Source organism: Haliaeetus leucocephalus, unplaced genomic scaffold (assembly GCF_000737465.1).
Source record: "Haliaeetus leucocephalus isolate CR32 unplaced genomic scaffold, Haliaeetus_leucocephalus-4.0 Scaffold848, whole genome shotgun sequence".
Lineage (NCBI taxonomy): Eukaryota > Metazoa > Chordata > Aves > Accipitriformes > Accipitridae > Haliaeetus > Haliaeetus leucocephalus.
The window spans coordinates 8,452,736-8,473,254 of NW_010973284.1; the positions used below are offsets into that span (position 1 = coordinate 8,452,736).

The 20,519-nt window shown below is 43.8% G+C and overlaps 2 protein-coding genes across 2 annotated transcripts; one reads left to right on the forward strand and one right to left on the reverse strand.

Annotated features, from left to right (window-relative positions):
* The first annotated feature begins 8,290 nt into the window (after window positions 1-8,290).
* Window positions 8,291-14,794, forward strand: IPP (intracisternal A particle-promoted polypeptide). Its single transcript, XM_010582448.1, has 8 exons — window positions 8,291-8,617; window positions 8,733-9,164; window positions 9,485-9,640; window positions 10,398-10,565; window positions 11,365-11,502; window positions 11,793-11,915; window positions 12,598-12,818; window positions 13,762-14,794. Exons 1-8 carry the CDS (start codon window positions 8,329-8,331, stop codon window positions 13,984-13,986), a joined length of 1,752 nt encoding a protein of 583 aa, XP_010580750.1. The 5' UTR covers window positions 8,291-8,328; the 3' UTR covers window positions 13,987-14,794.
* Window positions 14,795-17,214: 2,420 nt separating this feature from the next.
* Window positions 17,215-19,838, reverse strand: TMEM69 (transmembrane protein 69). Its single transcript, XM_010582449.1, has 3 exons — window positions 19,640-19,838; window positions 19,148-19,210; window positions 17,215-18,520 (listed from the first exon to the last, which is right to left on the reverse strand). Exons 2-3 carry the CDS (start codon window positions 19,190-19,192, stop codon window positions 17,789-17,791), a joined length of 777 nt encoding a protein of 258 aa, XP_010580751.1. The 5' UTR covers window positions 19,193-19,210; window positions 19,640-19,838; the 3' UTR covers window positions 17,215-17,788.
* Window positions 19,839-20,519: the final 681 nt, after the last annotated feature.

Sequence of the window (20,519 nt, forward strand, 5' to 3'; positions counted from 1 at the left end):
ATAAGAGCGTCTTTCTGATTATTTGCATGCCTCCAGTGCCCATGTGTTATGATCCCTCATTTTTTCTTGGTGTTACTTTTTTCCACTATACAGCTCCCTGGTCCCAGAGGTGTGAACTGTGATCTTAGCTCTTAGGCTTATTGCTTTGAACTTGGTTGTATTACAAAACCTTCTTGTGAATTTACCAACCTTCCTAAGCCACTGTTTGCTCTGTCTAGCTGCTTTATACTCACAGTAATTTACATCTTAGACAATCTCTGTGTCACTCAGAAATGCTATCAGTGGTGATTTTACATTTACAGAAAGGCTAGGATAACTCAGATAAAGCAAAATTAAAAATAACATGAATCACTAAAAATAAGACTACAACAATACACTGGGAAGGTGAACCAGGGAAAAGAAAGATCCAAGCTACTGATGACTGCAGACATCCCCAGCTAATGCTGACTCAATTTGGTAAGTGCCTGGTATGCACCACAGCTCAAAAGCACATGCCCTGCTTCTGGACCCATGCTGGCCCAGACAACTGAAATGTCTCTGTATTTAGTGACACTAGACTCGACTAAGATCTTTATCAAACTGTCACAATGGTAGACCAAATGCTTTGTGAAATATGTCCCTACACTAATCTGTAAGAAACAGACTTAACAACCTTTATCAATAAATTAAATTTGATTTATCAACATGAGAATGTTGATACAATAACAATTACTGCCAATTATTGATTTATTTACGACCTGGCTACGTATCAGCTTTTGTACTGTGCTACTTGGGAGTGGTGTCACGTTAACCAGAACACAGCTAGCTGGGTCATCCTGCTTGTTCTGTTTATTTAATTTTCTTTCCTTAAACATTGGCACCCAGAAGACTATGAGTCTTCTGAAATTTCACTGGAATGCCAGGAGTTATTACAAATGAGATCTCTCTTGACAGTTCTGTTAGAGCTCTTAAGTATAGGTTCAGTATATGAGCCTGATGCTTTAAAATTATTAATGTTACTTATGATGAGGAACCTCATCTTTAATTACTTGCAGACTGAAAAGGATTTCATCATCCTTCTGTAATACAAATATTTCATCCTGCATATACTTTGATACTAAGCATTATTAACAAAACTTGCTCACTGTATCTGGTGCCATTGCAAGGCTTTCTTCATCAGGTTGCTCAGTTGTTTTCACCTTCAGTTTAGTTGTGCCAGCCACAATTTCCTGTAGTACCTTTAGAGTCCTCACTCTATTTTTATAGTTCATAATTCTCCATGGATATTGATTGCAATATAGCTTCCTTTTTAAAAAATAATAAGCATCAGTAATTATGACATTTTCAACTTCTGTTGCATTTTTCATGTGCAGGTTTCACTGAGAGCATTTTATAAATATTCATTAATCTTCAAAATATACCTGAGAGGAAAATAAGTAATGAGAAGCAAACTGAGTCAGTGGGAGAGAGTCAGTAAGAGACTTATCTGATCATTGCAAGTATTGCAGAGCTAGGACTAGCACAGACAAGTTCTGTTTCAGAGCCGTATTTCACACTGCAAATGGAGTTGCACTTTGTAAGGTGATCCTTGGACAAACGTTATCATGCAAAAATTATAGAAGAGTTTCTATGAAATAAAATATTGCAAAAACCTAAGCATCCAAAAAATAGAACAAGTTATTAAACAATGCATTTCCATTTACCTTGAAGGATAATGAAATTATAAAAATAGTAATTGGTAGATTATTTAAGACAAATAATGTCAAAACAGGCTAATTTCCCTTGCTGAGACAACCAGCCTGCAGAAGAAGGGAAAGCTGTAGGTGAGATATGGCTTTTTAAGGGTTTTGATAACATTTGATGTAATATTCTGATAAGCAAACTGAGAAAACCAAAGTGCAAACGAAATCACCATAACACAGGTGCACAACTGATTAAAAAATATATTAAAATATTACTATGAGTATGTTGTCATTAAACACAGACAGGTCTTCTATTAGGAATCCCAAAGGGTCTGTTCTGATTCTACTCAACACTTCTGTTTACTCAGACAATGAATTAGAGTTTTTGCAAGCACTCTGAAGGACAAGATTAGAATAAAAATGATCTTTCTAACCAGAGAACTAGTCCAAGCTTCCAAAGGTGAAATTCTGAAAAGGGAGATGAAAAATGCTTGCACTGAGGAAAGGTAAATCAAGGAAAAAATTCATCCAGGGAAACACACAGCAAGGGAACAGCAAAGCAGCCAAGGAGCTGGAATGCATATTAGCAACCTACGCCATTTACAGCTGAAATGTTACACTGTGGAAGTTTTACTCTTTTAAGGCTTCAGTGCATGTCGAGCCCTGGAAGTCCTGACTCACAAAGCAAGCAGATGCAGGACCTGCAGACGTCCTACTAACAGTTACTCAGAGTTTGTGACGTATCTTACATTCCATGGAGGCCCTGCTTCTAGAATGACCCCACCGCACACACAGGCTGTGGAATGTGGTGGGTATCAGGCAGAGTTTAACTCTATCCATCTTCTCAATGAAATCAGCTCACAAGTTCTGTCAACCTAAGTACAATATCTTCTAGGACAGCAAACATGCTCCTGGTATATATCTAATGACTATATAAAGGGAATAAAATTAGTTGAATTTATGCACATTTTCTGGTTATTTTCCTTCCTTTTTTTCTGTTCAAAAAGTTTGCATAACTTGGGAGTTATTTAAAAAAATGCCACATGCTCTAGACAGCTCATGGGTCTGTTGTGTGTTTGCTCTGCTTTATTATCCAAGGGAACACAGTGATTTAGACAAGAAGAGTTAAGTAAAGAGTCCAAAAAGCATTAGGATTTGGATTACAGTTTGAAACATTGCCAAACTTTACTAATGGCAAGACTAAAGTCCCACGTGCCTGAAGACTCATAATTCTCAAGCACAACTCATTTTTTCCTTTTGGCAAAAAAAAAGACCTGCACCTTTGATAAAGTCACCTTAGCAAGCAGGTCTAATTCAGTGTGAAGCTGCAGGACAACTCTAGACAACAGTGAAAAAAGAACCAAGCTGTGAAATCAATCTTCTACTTCAGATAAGTATGAGGACACAGTTAGGATCAGACCCCAACAATCTGGCAGCTTTCAACATCTCCAAGAAAAAGTTGCAGCGATCCCCTACTACTGAGATTTAATTCTCAGAGAAATGAGGGGGAAACTCTGCTGCACCATTTTGCTTCCCCTTAGCTACTAAAAGCATATCTCTCCTGCGTCTGTTTTGATCACCAACTGCTATCCGAGTCTTAGTATTATTTCGGCCTCCTTCCTTGGAAATGCAGTGAGCTCTCTGTGGAGTTTGCCTTGGTTCCCCTCGCAGACAGCTGTGATTAATTCAATGTTCAAGCTCTAGAGTTAATTCTCTCATTAGATCACTTTCCTTCTTCATAGAATGATTATTCCCACAGGAGAAATGAGAAAGACTAAAACAATATTGTGCTAGTATCTGACACACTGCATCCAGGATGTTTACTTTAAATCAAATTGCCTGGAATTGCTCCAGACTTATGGCTTAAACACAAGAATCTTCTAACTTGTGGGGAACTGTAGCCACGCATGTTGCACAACATTCCCAGATTCACGGGAATTCCTCCAAACTTCCTGCTAGGTAAGTGCACCCGGAACACAAACCTCTCCACACAAGTGGGTCAGATGACACAGTCCTTTCATTGCTAGGGCATACTTTAAGACTGAAAAAGTTTTTTTCCTTTTTTTAATTACTTTTTATCATACACCAATCACCTTTCTAACCAACACTATTGTGAAGTTGAAGACTGGAGCACACAGCAGTGAAATACTGCCAGTGCTCCTGAAATCACAAGCCATTATCTCTGCATTGCTCACTGGGAATGTCACATTCCCTCTGGAGGCTCTTGCAGTTCAGACATGCTCCCCACTTTTACTGGCTGCCAAATGGCTCCCCGGGGTGTGGCTGGTCATTAGAGCACATCACCCTACTCAGTTGGACTCTAGCACAGCCTGCTTCTCAGTACCTTTGGTGCTATGTGGATACTTGGGAGAGTTTCTCAATACCCTGTTCAAGAATGCTAAACCTGTCTGGACCGACAACTCTGATATCAGGCAGTTACCTTAATGTCACCTTTACCTGAAGCCATATTACCATGAAAGTAATAAAAATACTAATTACAAATTCCAAATCAGACAAAAAAGTTCACAAAGTCTTCTAAAGACAAAGAGAGAAGAGAAGAGAAGAGAAGAGAAGAGAAGAGAAGAGAGAAGAGAAGAGAAGAGAAGAGAAGAGAAGAGTCATTCAGCATGGCACTTCAATGAGCTTTACAGTTTCCCTAGCCATTAACGGTTCAGCTAGGAAATGGACAAAGCCATCATCACTTTGCTGGTAGTGTGAAAACTTAAAAGTTTTCACACACACTCTATATTCTGGGGCTGCCTGTGCAGAAAGACTAGCTTTGGGGACCCCTCTTGCTCTCCTTCTTTGGGTCAATTCCAGGTCAGACCTCTACCATACACATATACATAGGTAATCATCAAGCCTCATTAACCCTCACAGGAACGAAGGTAAAAGCTCTTGGGCCTGGTCCAAGCCTGCCAAGAGAGAGTGTTCTCATGCCTCACTTAAGTCTGGAAAATGTGTTATCTCACTGTGAAGTACAATGCCTTTACCCACTGAGATGGGAAACATTCAGACCCTGAAGGGAAGCTTCTTCATCCACTAAAGCTTATGTATCACATAAAAACATAAGCTGACAACAGGTTTATCTAGTTAGGATCTAGTGCCTGTAGCTCATTAGAGGCTTTTGACTGAGTAGACACCAGGATAACCAGTCCCATTGGGGTGGTGACAGGTTAACCACCATTGTCTTTGAGAAATACCTTGAAAATACCCAGGGAGCCTCTTCTCTCCTCCATTTTGCGTGAGTGTGAACTCCAGCAGCCTCTCTCATCTTACCCCTACCAGGGGCTGCAAATTTATCATGCAGCATGTAACACACCACTCCACTAAATTGTGCATCAACAGAGACTGCTGATCTGCACCATTTCCTTGGGCATGCAATGGCATCCTGAGTAACTGGGAAACCTGGGCAAATGTAACCCTTAACAGAAAGAAGGGGTCTTGGAAGTGCAAGAGATGTAGCTTAGTGCACTACAGATATTTGTAGTCCTCATAAACTCTTGGTGGCTCTGTACTTCTGCAATTTTGGCTTCCCTGGGAGAAGTTTGAGTTCAAGTCCTTATGAAACTTAGGGAAGTGGAGCAGAAATGGTTGTATCCTCTGAAAGTTTTGTGACCTGGACACCAAAACACAAAGTAAGCTCCTTCCATTTTGGTGAGGCTGTGCAGCACCTCTCCTCTGATAGGTCAAGTGCATTAAAATACAAATAGTAACTACAGTGCGTAATTAGTAATTAAAACAGCAACTGACTGTATCACTGAAAGATTATAGCAGATGCCTTAGCACAGAGGACAAAGTGCAGAGATGCACTGTAGTTTGGAACAGGAAGTGAAGATTTCATACCCGTTGAAACTGGGGGAGGAATTTGACCTGGCACATTCTGGTTGACTTTCATGGAAAGTGGCCCCCTATCACAAAACATCCCATGAGGTTTGTCATACCTACAAATAATCAAAGCCTGAGTTTCATGTCTCCTCTGCAAGAGAGAATTTTAGCAGCCAGTATGGTAAGGATACTGCTTGAATACTAAGTCGAAATGGTCCCCAAAGCTATAGGTATAATGAACGGGCTTCTGACTAGAGGCAGACAGGCAAAACTGCACTTTCAAATCAATTATTTTTCTTTTAGTTTTTCTGAGACTAAAAGCCCTCCATCTTGATGGAGTTCGGGGGGCGGGGGGGAAGAAAAAAAGAAAAGAAAATAACATTTAGGTCTAGCAAAGATCTTGCTGTAACAGAGGAGAACTACAACACCCACACGTGCAACACTTTAGCCACCCATTTTTTGTTGCGTATTCAAATGTACCATCCTGTACTAACAGCACCATCTGCAGGATTTGAGTTAGGGAGCACGGACACCTTACTCGGCTGAGCAGGACATCTTCCAAGGCATCTGGAAAGGTTTTCCTGAGAAGCCTTCAGCCAGGGAAATCTGAGCAGCCATGGGCCTCTGTGGCATAACACAGGGAGGACTGCAATGCTTCATGGCGCTCTGGCACAGCCCAAGGGGGTTTTCAAGAGAAAGCCTGGATAGCTTGTTTGTGAGATTCTTCTTACTGAGGGGTTTTGGTCGTGTGACAGCACTTCTGTGCAGGTGTGAGCAGTGGGACACATGGAGGAGCACAGGGTATGCCTTTTTTGTCGCCTGTCCTACATGTCAGTCAGCATTCAGCTGGCTTATTGGCAAATATCATGTTAGGAGCCTATTAAATTAAAATTGAAGACATTTTTAATTCCTTCACTGCAACGACTGTCATTCTTGGTGTTAGTTAATCAAAAGGCTCCTCATTATACAGTGCAATTTCGCACTGTCAAATGTACTTTCAGGCCTGTTCCTGAAAATCTTCAGCTTGTTTTGGGAGATGCACAATAGTATATAGGAGCGTTAGCTCCATCTTGTAAAGCTTAAGTGTGGTTACAGAAGGAACATGCTGAAGCAGTGCCCTCTTCTGGAGGCAGAACCATTCAACCACATTAATACAGTACAGGACAGGCCTTCAGGGCAAAATTAGCAGTCTCAGCAACGCTATTTTGTGTCTGTAAATTTGGCGCTATGGTGTGAAATCCTAGTACTGGCCAAGTGTCTAACAGCTGACATCAGCCAGCGACTGAGCCACTGGCATTTAGGAGAATTCTAAGCCTTTTACTCACAGGCCACTTCCGATGAATAAAATGTCAGTGCGAGAGGGGTCTGGTTTCTTTTACTGATTCATCAATGAAAGAAAAATCTCAACGCATTTATTAGCCTAGCTTAAAATTTATACTGAGTTGTATCAGCATGCATCCGACTGTGTGTGCTTGCAGAAACCTTATTTTTCTACCTAGATCTATATTTTTTATGGGTATTTTTTTAAGACCAGCTTGAAAGGTAATTTTACCACTCTACTGTCAAGAATGTAATGCTGATGAACAGAGAAACCAACAGTCCCCAGAGAGTATCATGATTCAGATTCCTTCCAGAAGCACATTTAAAAGTTATTACAATGAAACGCAGAATCATGAGAAAAGCCTGAGGGGCCATGACCATTGTAACTGTAAGCAGACACGTTTTTCTTTCCCAGTCTCACAGTAAATAGATATGGAAGCTTTCCAAGAGGCTCTCTGATTGCTTTTTGCTTTGGCTGCATGTCACGTTGCTGGAACAGTTGTGGAAAACTCAGGAGGGATGTTTTTCTCTCAGAATCAGTGCCAGCTCTGCCGGACCCAGTGACCGTGTGCGTGTAACTCAGTATGTCATGCTCATCCCTTGGTCAGTGCTCAGGCATGCAGTGACTCAGTGAATTATACAGACTAAGACGGAAGCATGCTCTGCCTCAGGATCAGTGGCTCACATGGTACTGCTGCAGAACACTGTGATGAAACATCCGTGCTAGAATGAAGGCCCAAACATGGCATGACACTATAGAGAAAGGGGGTGAGCGGGCTGGCTCTGATGCCACAGTCCTGGGCTAACAACAGGCAGTTCCCCCTGCCTCCCATCCCTGGGGTTCCCCCAAGGCAGACGGTAGCTGTGGTTTCTCCCCAACACTGCCATGTTTCTCTCTCCCAAGCATAGATTAAGGTGGCTAGGAATCCAGTTTGCATAAAGCACGCCTGAGGGGAACATGACAGAGGGACAGAGATTGTGAAGGCAGTGACGGCATATCTGCCATTCACCTGTTACCTCAGCACCAGGCACAGCGAGCAAACCTACCAGAGGACCAGCTTCAACCACAGACAAGAAAGCTCCTCGCAGAGCAGGCAGCGAGCCCACGGTGCGGTGGCCAGAGGTGCCTGTGGGGGTGAACAGGCTCCACAGGGCCAAGTGACCAGGCAGGCACACAGACAAAAGATCAGACAGGCGTACCACAACCAGGGCAGATCCGCCTCCTACGCCCACTGAGGGAGAAGGGTGCTCAGCACACAGAACCCCTCAGCAGCCCCTCTTTTACGAAACCCGCCGTCGCCAGACACACCCGCCTCAGCGGGGGGATCCCGCCGGCCCGCCAACTGCCCGCACACCACACACACACTCCCACCACCCCCCAACCCCTCACCGCCCCGCGCATGCGCCACGGGCGAGCCGAGCGGGGCGCCGCGGGCGCCGGTGCGCATGCGCCAGCGCTGCCCCTCGGCGCGGCGGGGGAGGAGGGAGGGGACGAGGTACCGCCACCTCAGGGAGCGCTATGGCGTGCGCCGCGGCGGCGAAGGGCGCCGGGAGCTCCTTCTCCGACCGGCACGCCCGCCTCCTCCTGGCCCAGATCAACCGGCTACGCGTCGGGCAGAGCTTCTGCGACGTGCGGCTGGAGGTGGGCCCGGAGGCGTTCGCCGTGCACCGCCTGGTGCTGGCGGCCAGCAGCCCCTACTTCGCGGCGCTCTTCGCGGGTGGCATGAGGGAGTCCGGCCGGGATGTGGTGCGGATCGCGGGCGTCGAGGCGGGCACCTTCCACACGCTCCTCGACTTCATCTACACAGGTAACGGCTGAGGCGGGGGGCGGCGGGGACGGTTGCCCGACGGCCGGGCCGGGGTGGCGGTTGCCCGAGGGCCGCGGCCTCGAGCGGAGCCCCGCTGTCGTGTGCCTGCCCGCAGGGGTGGTGAGCATCGGGGAGCACAACGTTCAGGAGCTGATCGTCGCCGCCGACATGCTGCAGCTCACCGAGGTGGTGGAGCTCTGCTGCGAGTTCCTGAAGGGGCAGATCGACCCGCTGAACTGCATCGGCCTTTTCCAGTTCTCCGAGCAGATCGCCTGTCACGACTTGATGGAGTTCACCGAGAGCTACATCCACGCGCACTTCCTGGAGGTGCAGAGCGGGGAGGAGTTCCTGGCGCTGACAAAAGAGCAGCTGATTAAGATCTTGCGAAGCGAGGACCTCAGCATCGAGGACGAGTACCAGGTTTTCATAGCGGCAATGCAATGGATTTTGAAGGATGTGGGGAAAAGAAAGAAATACGTCGTAGAAGTGCTGGAGCCTGTGCGATTCCCTCTGCTACCAGCACAAAGGCTATTGAAATACATAGAAAGTAAGTGAAAGAAGGAAAGAAAGAATATCAGATGCTTGTATTTGAGCAAACCATGTGTTGTGCAGAGTTACGGGATTTTGATGGATTTTTTTAGATGAAGAGCATGATGAGTGAAAAGATTTACTCTATAGCAAACAGTTCTATTTTTTAACAAATAAGCGCAGCTTACTTTAAAAACGTGCTCTTGAAAAAGTCTTATAAAAGTAGGCAGTCTTGATTTGTCTGCTATTTCAGGAGAAACTAGTAACTTTTCTACAACTGAGTTACTTATTGTCTGTAACTTTTCACTGTGCCTTTTTTATTCTGCTTATTTCCTCAAGGTATTCGAGATTTCAGCCTTCGGGTGGCCCTGCAAACTCTGTTGAAAGAATATTGTGAAGTCTGTAAATCTCCCAAAGAGAACAAGGTCAGCAGTTTTCTGCAGGCTTCTAAAGGTCGTCCCCGGAGGAAAGCCAGGAAGTACCTTTATGCAGTAGGTTAGAACGTGGCTGTTTGAACCTTGTAAAACAAATGATGAAGTAGCATCTCATATTACGGTACTGAAGGAGATACTGGATTTTATTTTTTAACCAAAAGATATAAAAACAGAAAAATGTTTCATTTGGCTGAGTTACCACATTAGCTGCTTTCTGCTTAGAATTGCACAGAGGGGCAGCATTCACGTTTCTTGTCATTATGACATGGCATTCAAAGCCTAGATTTGCCTTTTAGAAATTATTTGCCTTGGGTGGAAAGCTGCAAATCAGCAGAGGATTTGCCCGTGGTTCACTGCTGGAATGGTGTATACAAATTCACTACACTCCTTGTTCTTCTGAAGGCTGAAAGTTTTCTCTGTCCACGATATTTTGGTTCATGTGATGGGATACTTGAAATTGCAAGTTTTCAGCAAAGCTGCAGCTTTCTATTGGAAGGGAATGCTCTTGTTTCACTCTGTGGGAAGTAACACTGACTTAAGATAGCAAAGGCTATTAGTTGGTCTGTGTTTTACTAAGAACACAAATGGTAATATTTGTAGTGTTGTGGTGAAGTGGTCAGCTCAGGCACAAGTTATGTGACCTTCAAGGTTACCATTCTTCCTTGTGTGCTGGAGAAAGAATGCTACTTGGAAAAGTCCAGTTCCTACTAAAAGTGGCTAATGGCTGTTCCTGTAATTTTTTTGATGATTTGGATGCAGGAGTATAGGGATGAACAGAAAGCTTTTACCCAGCCATGATCTTTCCACTTACTTTCTAGGTGGGTACACCCGACTGCAAGGAGGACGCTGGAGTGACAGCAGAGCCCTCAGCTGCGTGGAGCGATTTGACACCTTCAGCCACTACTGGACCACAGTGTCCTCTCTCCACCAGGCTCGGAGTGGGCTGGGTGTGGCTGTGGTGGGAGGAATGGTCTATGCCATTGGAGGTAACTGCTGAAACATGCTTTCTTTGTTACATGGATACTTATGAATGGAGATTCTGTAAATTTTTCTTCCTGCAAGTGTTTCTGAGGAATCCAACAGTAGACAGTACAACTTTTAGATATAATAAGAGTTGAATTAAGGTTCCTTGGTTCTCTACCATCACTGTTCTGTGAATGCCTGTTTAGGCTCCTATATTAGTCATTTTTTACTAAGTTGCTCTTCCTTCATGGTATAGCAACTTACAGATAAGCATGTGGACATGTGCAGATACACTAAGAGATGTTGGATATTCTGTGGACTTTGTGTACCACCACTAATAGCATTTCACTTGTAGTCTAGCAGAAGCCCGTAGCATAAAAAGCAGTAATACGGGACAGACCACTTGTGGTCTGCCTACCTGGAAAGGCTTGTTATGTGTGTTTGTACAAGGATGTGATGAGTAGCTCTACCAGCCCATCGTTAAAAAATGCATATGTATACTGTTTTTGTCACCGCAGAACACATTCTTTGGTCTTGAAAACCCCATCAGTTGTGCTGCAGAGTAAAAAGTGTGTAGCACTGGTTGTTCACTCCTCTGATGATTTCAGTAATGTTTCAGGGAACTGTTGATGAAAGCTGTTCCTAGTGATGATTCAGTTCTAGGTATAAATGAAGCTTTTGCTACTTTGGCCATTTGGCTAGCTGAAAGAAAGATCTTGTATACAAATGTTGCCTGTCCTGGAAGGAGTTGAAGAATGCTTCTGTATCTGCAGTGCAAAACATTGTGTTTCCCCTGTCTCTGTTCTTGCTCTAATTATGCAGGTGAGAAGGACTCAATGATTTTTGACTGTACTGAATGTTATGATCCTGTTACTAAGCAGTGGACCACTGTGGCTTCGATGAACCATCCCCGTTGTGGACTGGGAGTGTGCACGTGCTATGGCGCTATCTATGCTTTGGGTAAGTTTCGGGTTTTTTCCTAGGTGAAGTTAATTTTAAAGGTGTTAATTCATGGAACTTGTAAATTTATTTGATCTTAAATATTACATCTTGGTGTTGCAAATTTGCAAACTTCAGTTTTGAAAAACAGCTGTGTACATGAGCATTGGTAAACCAAATCTTTGTGGATTAGTTATTGTTCAGTTATAACTTATTTCCATTGTAGATTGCATGCTGGTGTCGGAATTTGTCCTGGAACAGTGCACCATAGGTTAGCTTCATGCCATTAAATTGTTTGCCGTTATTTGCAGGAGGCTGGGTTGGAGCAGAGATTGGCAACACAATTGAAAGATTTGATCCTGAAGAAAATAGTTGGGATGTGGTGGGAAGCATGGCTGTGCCCCGTTACTGCTTTGGGTGTTGTGAAATGCAAGGTGAATATTGTTAAGTTTGTATCCATAAACAGTTCCACGAGCCATTGGATTGTGAAGCTTTATGTTTCAGTCATGAATTTTTAGCTTTGTCTTGTACTGTGCTGTCAGTTGCACAAGCTTGTGCCTCACTTATTTGTCCTTCTAGTACCATATCTTTAATTCTACAGAACTCAAAGACTATAAAATTCTCTCTGTCTTCTGCCTTTTATCTCATGAGAACAGTTTTTACATGGCTGCCAGTGTGGTTATCCAGCTAGTCTTTAACAGTTTGTTGTCCTTCCTGATACTGCTTTTATTTACCTCCCATATTTGGGTTTGTGTGTGTCTTTGTGACAATCTGAAGAGTTGCCACAGGTTATTTTAAGACAGACATGTCTAAAGACTTGATCTATGAACATGCTTATTAAGGATTTGATCCAGGCCTTGTCAGCAGTTGCAGCCTTCTGAATTTTCTCCCCTGCACTTGCTTATTTAGTGCTTTCAACAGAGTTTCTAGTGCTTGAACCACAAGTTACTAATTTGAAAGCTTTATGTATGCTACTACTAGACAAATGGAGGACTTTTATCTGGCATTCTTAAACCATCTTAATGTCAGGCTGAAACTTGTATCGTGACAAACATTTTCTCTCTTTCAAACCTTTCTATTATGAAACCTAATAGAAGAAAAACTATGTTTCTACAGGTTTGATTTATGTTGTTGGTGGTATCAGCAATGAAGGAGTAGAGCTGTGTTCCGTTGAAGTCTACGACCCAATATCTAAACGTTGGTCTGAGCTCGCTCCAATGGGCACCCGAAGAGCGTATCTTGGTGTAGCTGCTCTCAATGATTGTATCTATGCTGTGGGAGGCTGGAATGAATCTCAGGATGCACTTGCTACTGTAGAAAGATACTCCTTTGAAGAGGTATGGTACAGTCCCTTTCTTTCATAAATGTAGACTGCGTCAACTTTGTGTAAGATGCTATAGAGGTAGCTTGCTTCCTTTCTTTAAAAAGCTGGAAATTCTATTTTCTTTTCACTACTGGCTGGTAAACCAAGTGAAACAAAGTTTCAGTGACCTCAGGGTTCCTCTGTCCTGACCAGTCTCTAGAATCTTGCTATCTGATTTAGTGGAGTGTTTATGAAGATTGTATGCATGCTTTTGGGAAACTGAAAGCTAACCAATACTGATGATGCATAGATCTACTGTAGATTGGTTAGGGTTAAGATGGGGGGATAGATTCCCCCTCTGCAATAGAATGGTCAATAATCTGACAAGAGAGAAAAAAAATCCCTGAAAAAGTAAGAGTTGCCCTTTGTTGCAAAAGTTGAGGATCTTTCTTCTGCATCAAAATGTAGTAGTGTTTCAGCATGGCTAGAAAAATCACTTTGAACACTTAAGCTTTTGAATAAAATAAGAAATTATTCCTGACTATTATTGCTTATGTTTCTGTGATGCTCTTTGGAACAGTAGCTACTGTTAAAAGCAGAGCATAATCCAGTGTGCCATTCTGTTTTGCTTTTGGAACTGAATCTAGTTTTCCTTATTTCCCACCTAAAACTGCATACCATTCTCTATTTTGGAGACAGACTGCATCTTGCAGTGACTGAAGAAAGGGAGAGTAGTTGTGTACAGACACTATGTGATCTGTTCTTCAGTGACCAGCGTGATTTCAACCACTTGTGAAAGTGCTGTCATTACAGTCTTGATAATCCTCTTGATACCATACACATACCATATCGGAGCCTGTGAGAGATATACATAGTGTTTTTTGTATATGTTTCAGTCTTTAAGCTTTAAAAGTTACTTTTATCAGAATCTGGGCTTATGCTAAAACTACTTGTTGGCTCTTTCACCTTCTCATTAGGAAAAGTGGGTTGAAGTTGCATCAATGAAGATACCAAGAGCTGGTGTCTGTGTTGTGGCTGTGAATGGATTTCTTTATGCCTCGGGAGGCCGAGCTCCCAGTCATGATTTTGCTGCTCCAGTAACCTCTGACTCTGTTGAAGTTTATAACCCTCATATGGACAGTTGGACTGAAATTGCCAACATGATCACCAGCCGCTGCGAAGGAGGTGTGGCTGTGCTGTAAAACCCAAAGAAGAAAACTCATTCAAGGAATGAGTAAATCCGTCTCCTCAGATTTCCGGTTTCATTGGCCAGAAACCTCTTCTAAGACAGGAGCTTCAGTGGAGACAGTGGAGAACTAGATCAGAGAGTTTTTCCTGAGCAAAAGGGAATATTAAAACTCTTGCCCTTCAAATTGGCTTATCCAACATCTGTCTTGGGAAGTATTCTGTTAAGAGTAGGAATGCCCCTTATGACGGGATTAAGCTCACTGAAATAAATGGCGAGTTTGCCCTGTAAAAATCTGTAGAAATCATTCCAGCACATTAGAGACATTAATCAGGTTGTTAACTCTCTAAGGTGCACCAAAGCTAGCATCTTTAGCTGGCCTTACAATCTGGAAGGAGGTTACTATAGACAGCTAGGAGTTACCTGTAGATAAGAGCAGATGGGTTACTTGGTTAGCATTAGTTGTCCTTTTCTGGAGGAAAACAAGGAAGAGAAGATAACAGATGGGGAAGACTTGGTACCTCTACTTATGACCTTGATGCATTTGAGCCTCTTTGCTGCTGCTGGATGTGATGGGCATTAAATATGAATTGGATATTTACTTTCTAGTCACTCCCTAACCTGGATAGTGAGTGGCTGAGAATTTCCTGTTCTGGAAGGTTGTTCTCACAGTTCTAATAATGTCATTCCACTTCAGCACAGGCTTTTCTTCTCAGTGATATCAGTGATGACAGTAGAGCTTCTTTTTGTGTAAGCTCTGATGAATTTTAAATGGAAATGCTATTCATTAGATTAGCTGTTCTGTTTAGGACTGCTCTTATTATGAAAAAAAATACAGGGAAAGCCTTTTTCCCCCTTTTTTTTTAACTTTTCCTTATTTAAATGTGTTTTACCCTGTGACACATGCTGAGACTTGGCATTAGAATACATGCTATTCTACAAGGTACACACGTTCATCCTTGCTATGTCTCATATCCTGCCTCTTCCAAATTTGAGTGGACAGAGTGTTTTGTGATAGAATTTGCTGCATTCAGCATTAAAGTGAGGTTATTAGCGTGTTTTGTCTTAAGGAGTTTGTATTTAGCTTGGATACACTTAGTAGAACAATACTACTAGGAGTTTGGAGTTATTTCTAGATTCATTAAATTAACGTACTTGAAGTTACTTTTTGCACAGTATGATTGCATTTTCTGCACAGCTGTGGATGATTTGGATGGAGTCTGAAATAAGGCCACTTGAACTTTGATAGACAGTGTTATTCTAGAACACAAAACCAGAACTGGAATGTCACAAAACAGGAAGCCTGCACTGTGTAGACAAAGGAGCATTCATGCTGTCTAGGTCAATATCCCCTGTGTAAAATTAACAAATTAATACATGAATAAAATTGTCCAAGGTGAGTGTTGCAGGTACCTTAAGAATCTTGGTCTTACATTCTAACATAGTGTTGGGAGATTGCCAGGCTAAAACATGCTAGATGATGGAGCATTTGTTTCTCTGATTGTTCTATGATCTTGTGTGTGCTTTTACTTCAAAAGGATTTCTTATGTGTGTGAACTAATGTTTATTCTGTCTTTTTTTTTTCTCCCCCCAAGTTTAAGCTTGTTTTAAACAGTTTTTCATAATAAAATGCATTTTCAGAACTGACTGTGGAATGCTCTTGAATAGGGTGCTTTCCTATCACAATGAGTTGTATTACTGCCACTTTCATATAACAGGTCATCTTTTTTTTTTTTTTTAACTGGAAATCCAATTTCCCAGTAGGACACTAGGAGAAGATTGGTTATAAATGTTGACTATTTGAAAGGTGCGAGTAACACATTTCTCTGGTAAAATAGTCATGCATTTCTCTTCTCAGTGTAAAATCACTCAGACTTCTTGGAAGTCTGGCTGCCTTGCCAGCTCTGTGCAGCCCTCTCAGGGATCAAATGATAGGTATTTCTTAGGCTTTCTTCTTTACATTGCAGGATCCCTTGTGAACCATTTGAGAAACATTACATTAGCTCTATTTTATTAGTTTGGGAACTACACATTCACTTCTGATCCCTACACATAAACTTTCTGGTTTAGTGGAGCTTGAGGGAGTCTGCTGTTATATGAAGTTACCTTCTCCAGTTTTTGTAGCTGATTCTATCATGTTTGAATGAAACTTTGAAGTCAGTTGATTATGGTCTCTGATACTCAGCACCTCTTTGGCTTGACTCGGGGTAAGGCAGTACTCTTCTCTGGACCCACCTTAAAAAACACCATGTCTAAGTAAGAAAGAATAAAAGAACTGTTTTCATTCACAAACTCAATTTTACTTCATTTATATTCAGAGAGCACTGAAATATATTGCTGTTTCAGAGGCATGATGCTGTTAATGTGTAAAGGTTAACAGGTTACAAAAGTTACAGGCCCATGTACATAGCTGCTGTTTCAGCAATACCATGTAAGATGACTCCAGGATAGACAGGCTTCTTAAATGTCTGTTCTTTGCAGAATGAACAGATAAAGCACACGCTGTCACTTAAAATTTGTTATTCTGTATAGAACAACAGTGAAGAATAGTGCTTTAAGAGAACTACCAGGATTATCTAAATTGGTCCCAAGACTGTGTGTGGATGTCACTTTTCAGCTTTCTTCTTGCATCTTATACTGTACTTAAAGAATACTTAAGGTAAAAAGCCTACAGTAAATATGCCCACATACAATTTCATAGGTTTCTTGAGGTAGTTGAGGCTAGAAAAGAAAAACCATGTGACTTAGGTTGTATATTCTTCCCCTAAATTATATGTTAGGAAGACTTAAGTACAAAGAGCATAGGCTTCTGCAGTATTTTCAATGACAGGCCTATCGTGAATGCTTTGCAGGCTACAAATCCATTTGGACCTGCTCCAGGTGCTCAAATAAAATGAATTTTGAGGAGGAAGAAAAGACAAACTACTTTCAATCTCATTATCCGATCCCTTAGTCCCAGCAATTGAGTCCTTGTGTCATATCATCAGTTAATAGTACTTTAATTTAGGAGTATGACAGATCTTTATGGCTATGTTGCATGCAGCTTCCTTGGCTAGGCAGTCCTAAGTCCAAACAAAACCTAGGAACAGATGGCCCAGGTATCCTTTTTCATTTAAGTAAGCCTGAGTAGGAAGTTAACCTTCTGTCTCTTGTGGGGCCTTGTCAAAGATGCAAAGCTTCCCCTTCTAGCTCTCCCCACTCCATCACAGCAGCTCTCTGACATATTTTAGGTGAGTGCTGACCTTGGCTTGCCACAGCAAACAAACCTTGCCTATCCTTTCTTACCCAACTAGCACTTCATCACATAGCATTTCAGGACCTCAGCTGAAGTAAGACAGAGAAGAGTTTTGTTCCACAACGTAGGAATTGAACACGTATGTACTTTTGCATAATTCTCTGCTGCTTCTTTCAATGCTAAACTAGAAGAACTGCTTTCACCTTGTTACTGTTCGTGACTGCACAGTTGTTCTCCCCACTACAGAACATTATCACACGTTATAGTTAAACCAGATACTTTAATAATTCAGCATAGAGCAGTTCATACGCATCTCATTAGAATCTCCATTTTAAATTCATATGACAGTAACACCTCCTTCAAGAGTGATGCTTTGTTCTACAGATAAGGACAGACTCATGCCTGCCTTGGAAGTCACTGCTATTTACAATCCTTCCCTCCTAAACTAGCGAAGTTGTTCGCTTTGAGAATAAGCTTCTTGATCCCTGCCATCCTACAACTTCTAAGCATAAATAAGTCTTTACTTCCCCTGAAACTCAATACAAATACCTTATTGGCAGATAAATAGCTTTTTCCTATTGATTTATTGTTTTGTGTTCTGCCATTTATTTCTTCTGTTACTTCGCTGCTCCTCTGAAATAGTCTTCAATGCTGCAGTAGCTAACAGTGATAATACCATCACCACTGTTCCCACTACCCTCAGTACTTTAAACCACCCAGGATAAGTAGGAAGAAGGGAAAGGTCATAATGTAGTGCTATGCCCAAGGCCATTACTAGCATTATTGCACCAGGTGTGGTATCTTTAAAAAGTAAGGCTTGCCAGGCAAGTAGAGGAGGAACTGTACTGTTAGCCAGGTTCAGCCAGTCTGGCTTGGCTGGGCTGTTTTCTGGGAGAGCAAACCCCCACCTCTTCCCTCCTAGGAAAGAGACTGTTACGGCACCATACGTAATCTGAGCAAACGCCAGCTCTGGGTAGTAGGTCCCTTGGATGGCCATTAACAGCGGAACAGAAACAAATGGAATTAGCCCTGCAAGGCTCAAGTAGAGGGCTGGCTTGGGAGAATCCTTCAGTGATTTCATACTTCGTTGCAAGATGCCCAATTCTTTGGTCTCAGATTCTTTGGGGGTTTTCTTCTTGAAGAAGGGGGAAGAGGTATGAAAAGCCTGGAGCTTAGTCGCATATACTGATGCTGGGTTGAGGCTTGGAGATCTTGAGAGAGGACACACATTTCTCTGCAGCTGGAGGCTGAGAGAAGACCAAGTTGTCTTATTCTTTCCATATAGTAGTAGTCTGGGTACGGTTAACTTCTGGAGCTGCAAGTATAAAACTTGTTCTGAACACCTTACAATGTAGGTTTACAGATCTACAGTTACCTAAACTACCTATGAAATATTGTACCAAGTAGTTTTCCAAGTCAGGTCACATCACAGCTGCCCCTCCTCTCGATTTGCAGGTGTTTTTAACTTAACTCATTAACCTGATACAGCTTTCACAAGCTAGCTGATGAAGAGCAACTAGGCTCTTCAAGTGAGTAAGCAAACCTTACTCGCTACAAAAGGTTTGTATATCCACCTATCCTTCCACCCACAAGTGCACTCTTAAGGCATTTTTAAGTTAAGATAGAGAAGTCCTTTTCAGAGCAGAATATAAAATGATTACAGAAGTAGGACAAGGTCACCCCTGAAACCAGCTACTATCCCCTCACTACTCTACCAAAAAGAGAGAGGAAAAAAGACCTTTAAACAATAAAATTTGATTTTATAAAAGAAATATCTTAGCTTTGGCTAAAAGCTATTGTAGAACCTAGGAATTTTCTCAGAAAAGCTGAGTGATAAACATGTGGCTGCTCCAACTTGTAAGTCACTTTTTTTCCAATGCTCCACTCACATCTTTTGTTACTTAAAGAAAAACAGACAGCAAAAAAGGCTTCAGAAACTTACTTTGAAAGGTGTGTGGAAGCAGCATCGTTGTATGTGAGGAAACATCTTTGTTTTATCAAGGCCCTAAAACAGAAAAATTCAGGAGAAGGTCTGAAACTGATGAATTGCCGAGTTTGTCTTATGTCCAAAGCTAAGTCACAGTCTAGACTTGTTTATCAGATGTGGGACTCCTACAGGTGTATACTTAAAGGTAAATATTACATGTACTCGATCCTTATTTACCCACCACAGGATATTTTGTTTCAGGTAGCTCTATGAACTGAAGTTCTAAAGTTGCAATGAGTGTTACGGGAGCAATTCCTAAGTTAAAGAACTAAGTATGAGGTGCTGGCTTCCCTTCCCATCTCCTTTTCGCGGGATAAATGGCTGCACGCAGCTGATAAACGAGCAGTTCCTCACGTGCGGCAATAACAACCTTTAACCATAAAGGAGCAGAAACCTCACCGCACCCCAAGCTGCCGGTAAGCAGCCTGCCGGGGGGACAAAACTAACCGGCAAAGGCAAGCTGCTGGCCGGTGGACTGGACTCCCCGGTTCACGGTCCTGCTGCTCCGGGGAAGCGGGGCGGCTCCGAGCGCCCAAAGCCCCGGCCCGGAGGGAAAGGGGAGAGGAGAAGCCGTACGTCCGGAGGGGATGCGGGTGCCACGGGGCCGAGGCGGCCACCCCGAAAGGCACGGAGGGGCCGCGCTGCCGAGCGGGGAACGCGCGGGGCGCTGCAGCCGGCCGGGGGCGGGCTGTGCCCGCCGCTAGGCCCCGACCGCGGCGGTACCCACCGGCTCCTGCCGCTCCGGCCCGCAGCCTCCCCAGCTGGCGCGGCCCCGAGCCTCCTCGCTGAGGCGGCTTCCGGTGCCCCGGGAAGCGTTCGGGCGGGGCCCGGCGCTCAGCGGTGCCACTCCGGGCGGGAACAGCCGCCGCCGTCTTTTGTTCCGCCGGGCCCGGGAAGCGCCCGGGTGTCGCGTGGCGCCCACCGGAGCCGGGGGTCCCGGTCCCCGGCGTGCTCGAGACCGGGGACGGCAGAGCCGAAAAGGCGTGCTCCTTCCCCTCCCGCCGCTGTAGCCTCGCTCGCTCCCAGCCTGAGGGCTGCGGTCGGGCTGCCAGAGGGGCGACAAGGGCCTCCGCTATCCGCGGCGGGGGGGGGGGGGGGTTGTCGCTCCTTCTTTCCAAGTTCCGGGGTCTCGGCAGGGGGCAAGCCTCGGTCACCCGGAGAGGAGCGGCGGGCTGGGGGCGGACTACAAATCCCAGCGTGCCCCGCGGCGCCGCGCCCGGCCGACCGGCGGCGGCGGTAGGGCGCACGGCCTTCTGGGACGCGTAGTCTCCGGTAGCTCCCGACGGGCGACGAGGGCGGTGCGTGCTACCGCTCTGATTGGTGGGGC

Coding starts and splice junctions, on each gene's coding strand:
- IPP (XM_010582448.1), top strand. CDS start 8,329: ATGGCGTGCGCCGCGGCGGCGAAGGGCGCCGGGAGCTCCTTCTCCGAC. Junction 9,165..9,484: donor GCTATTGAAATACATAGAAA/GTAAGTGAAAGA, acceptor TATTTCCTCAAG/GTATTCGAGATTTCAGCCTT. Junction 9,641..10,397: donor GAAGTACCTTTATGCAGTAG/GTTAGAACGTGG, acceptor CTTACTTTCTAG/GTGGGTACACCCGACTGCAA.
- TMEM69 (XM_010582449.1), bottom strand. CDS start 19,192: ATGTTTCCTCACATACAACGATGCTGCTTCCACACACCTTTCAAA. Junction 18,521..19,147: donor GCTTCCACACACCTTTCAAA/GTAAGTTTCTGA, acceptor TTATACTTGCAG/CTCCAGAAGTTAACCGTACC.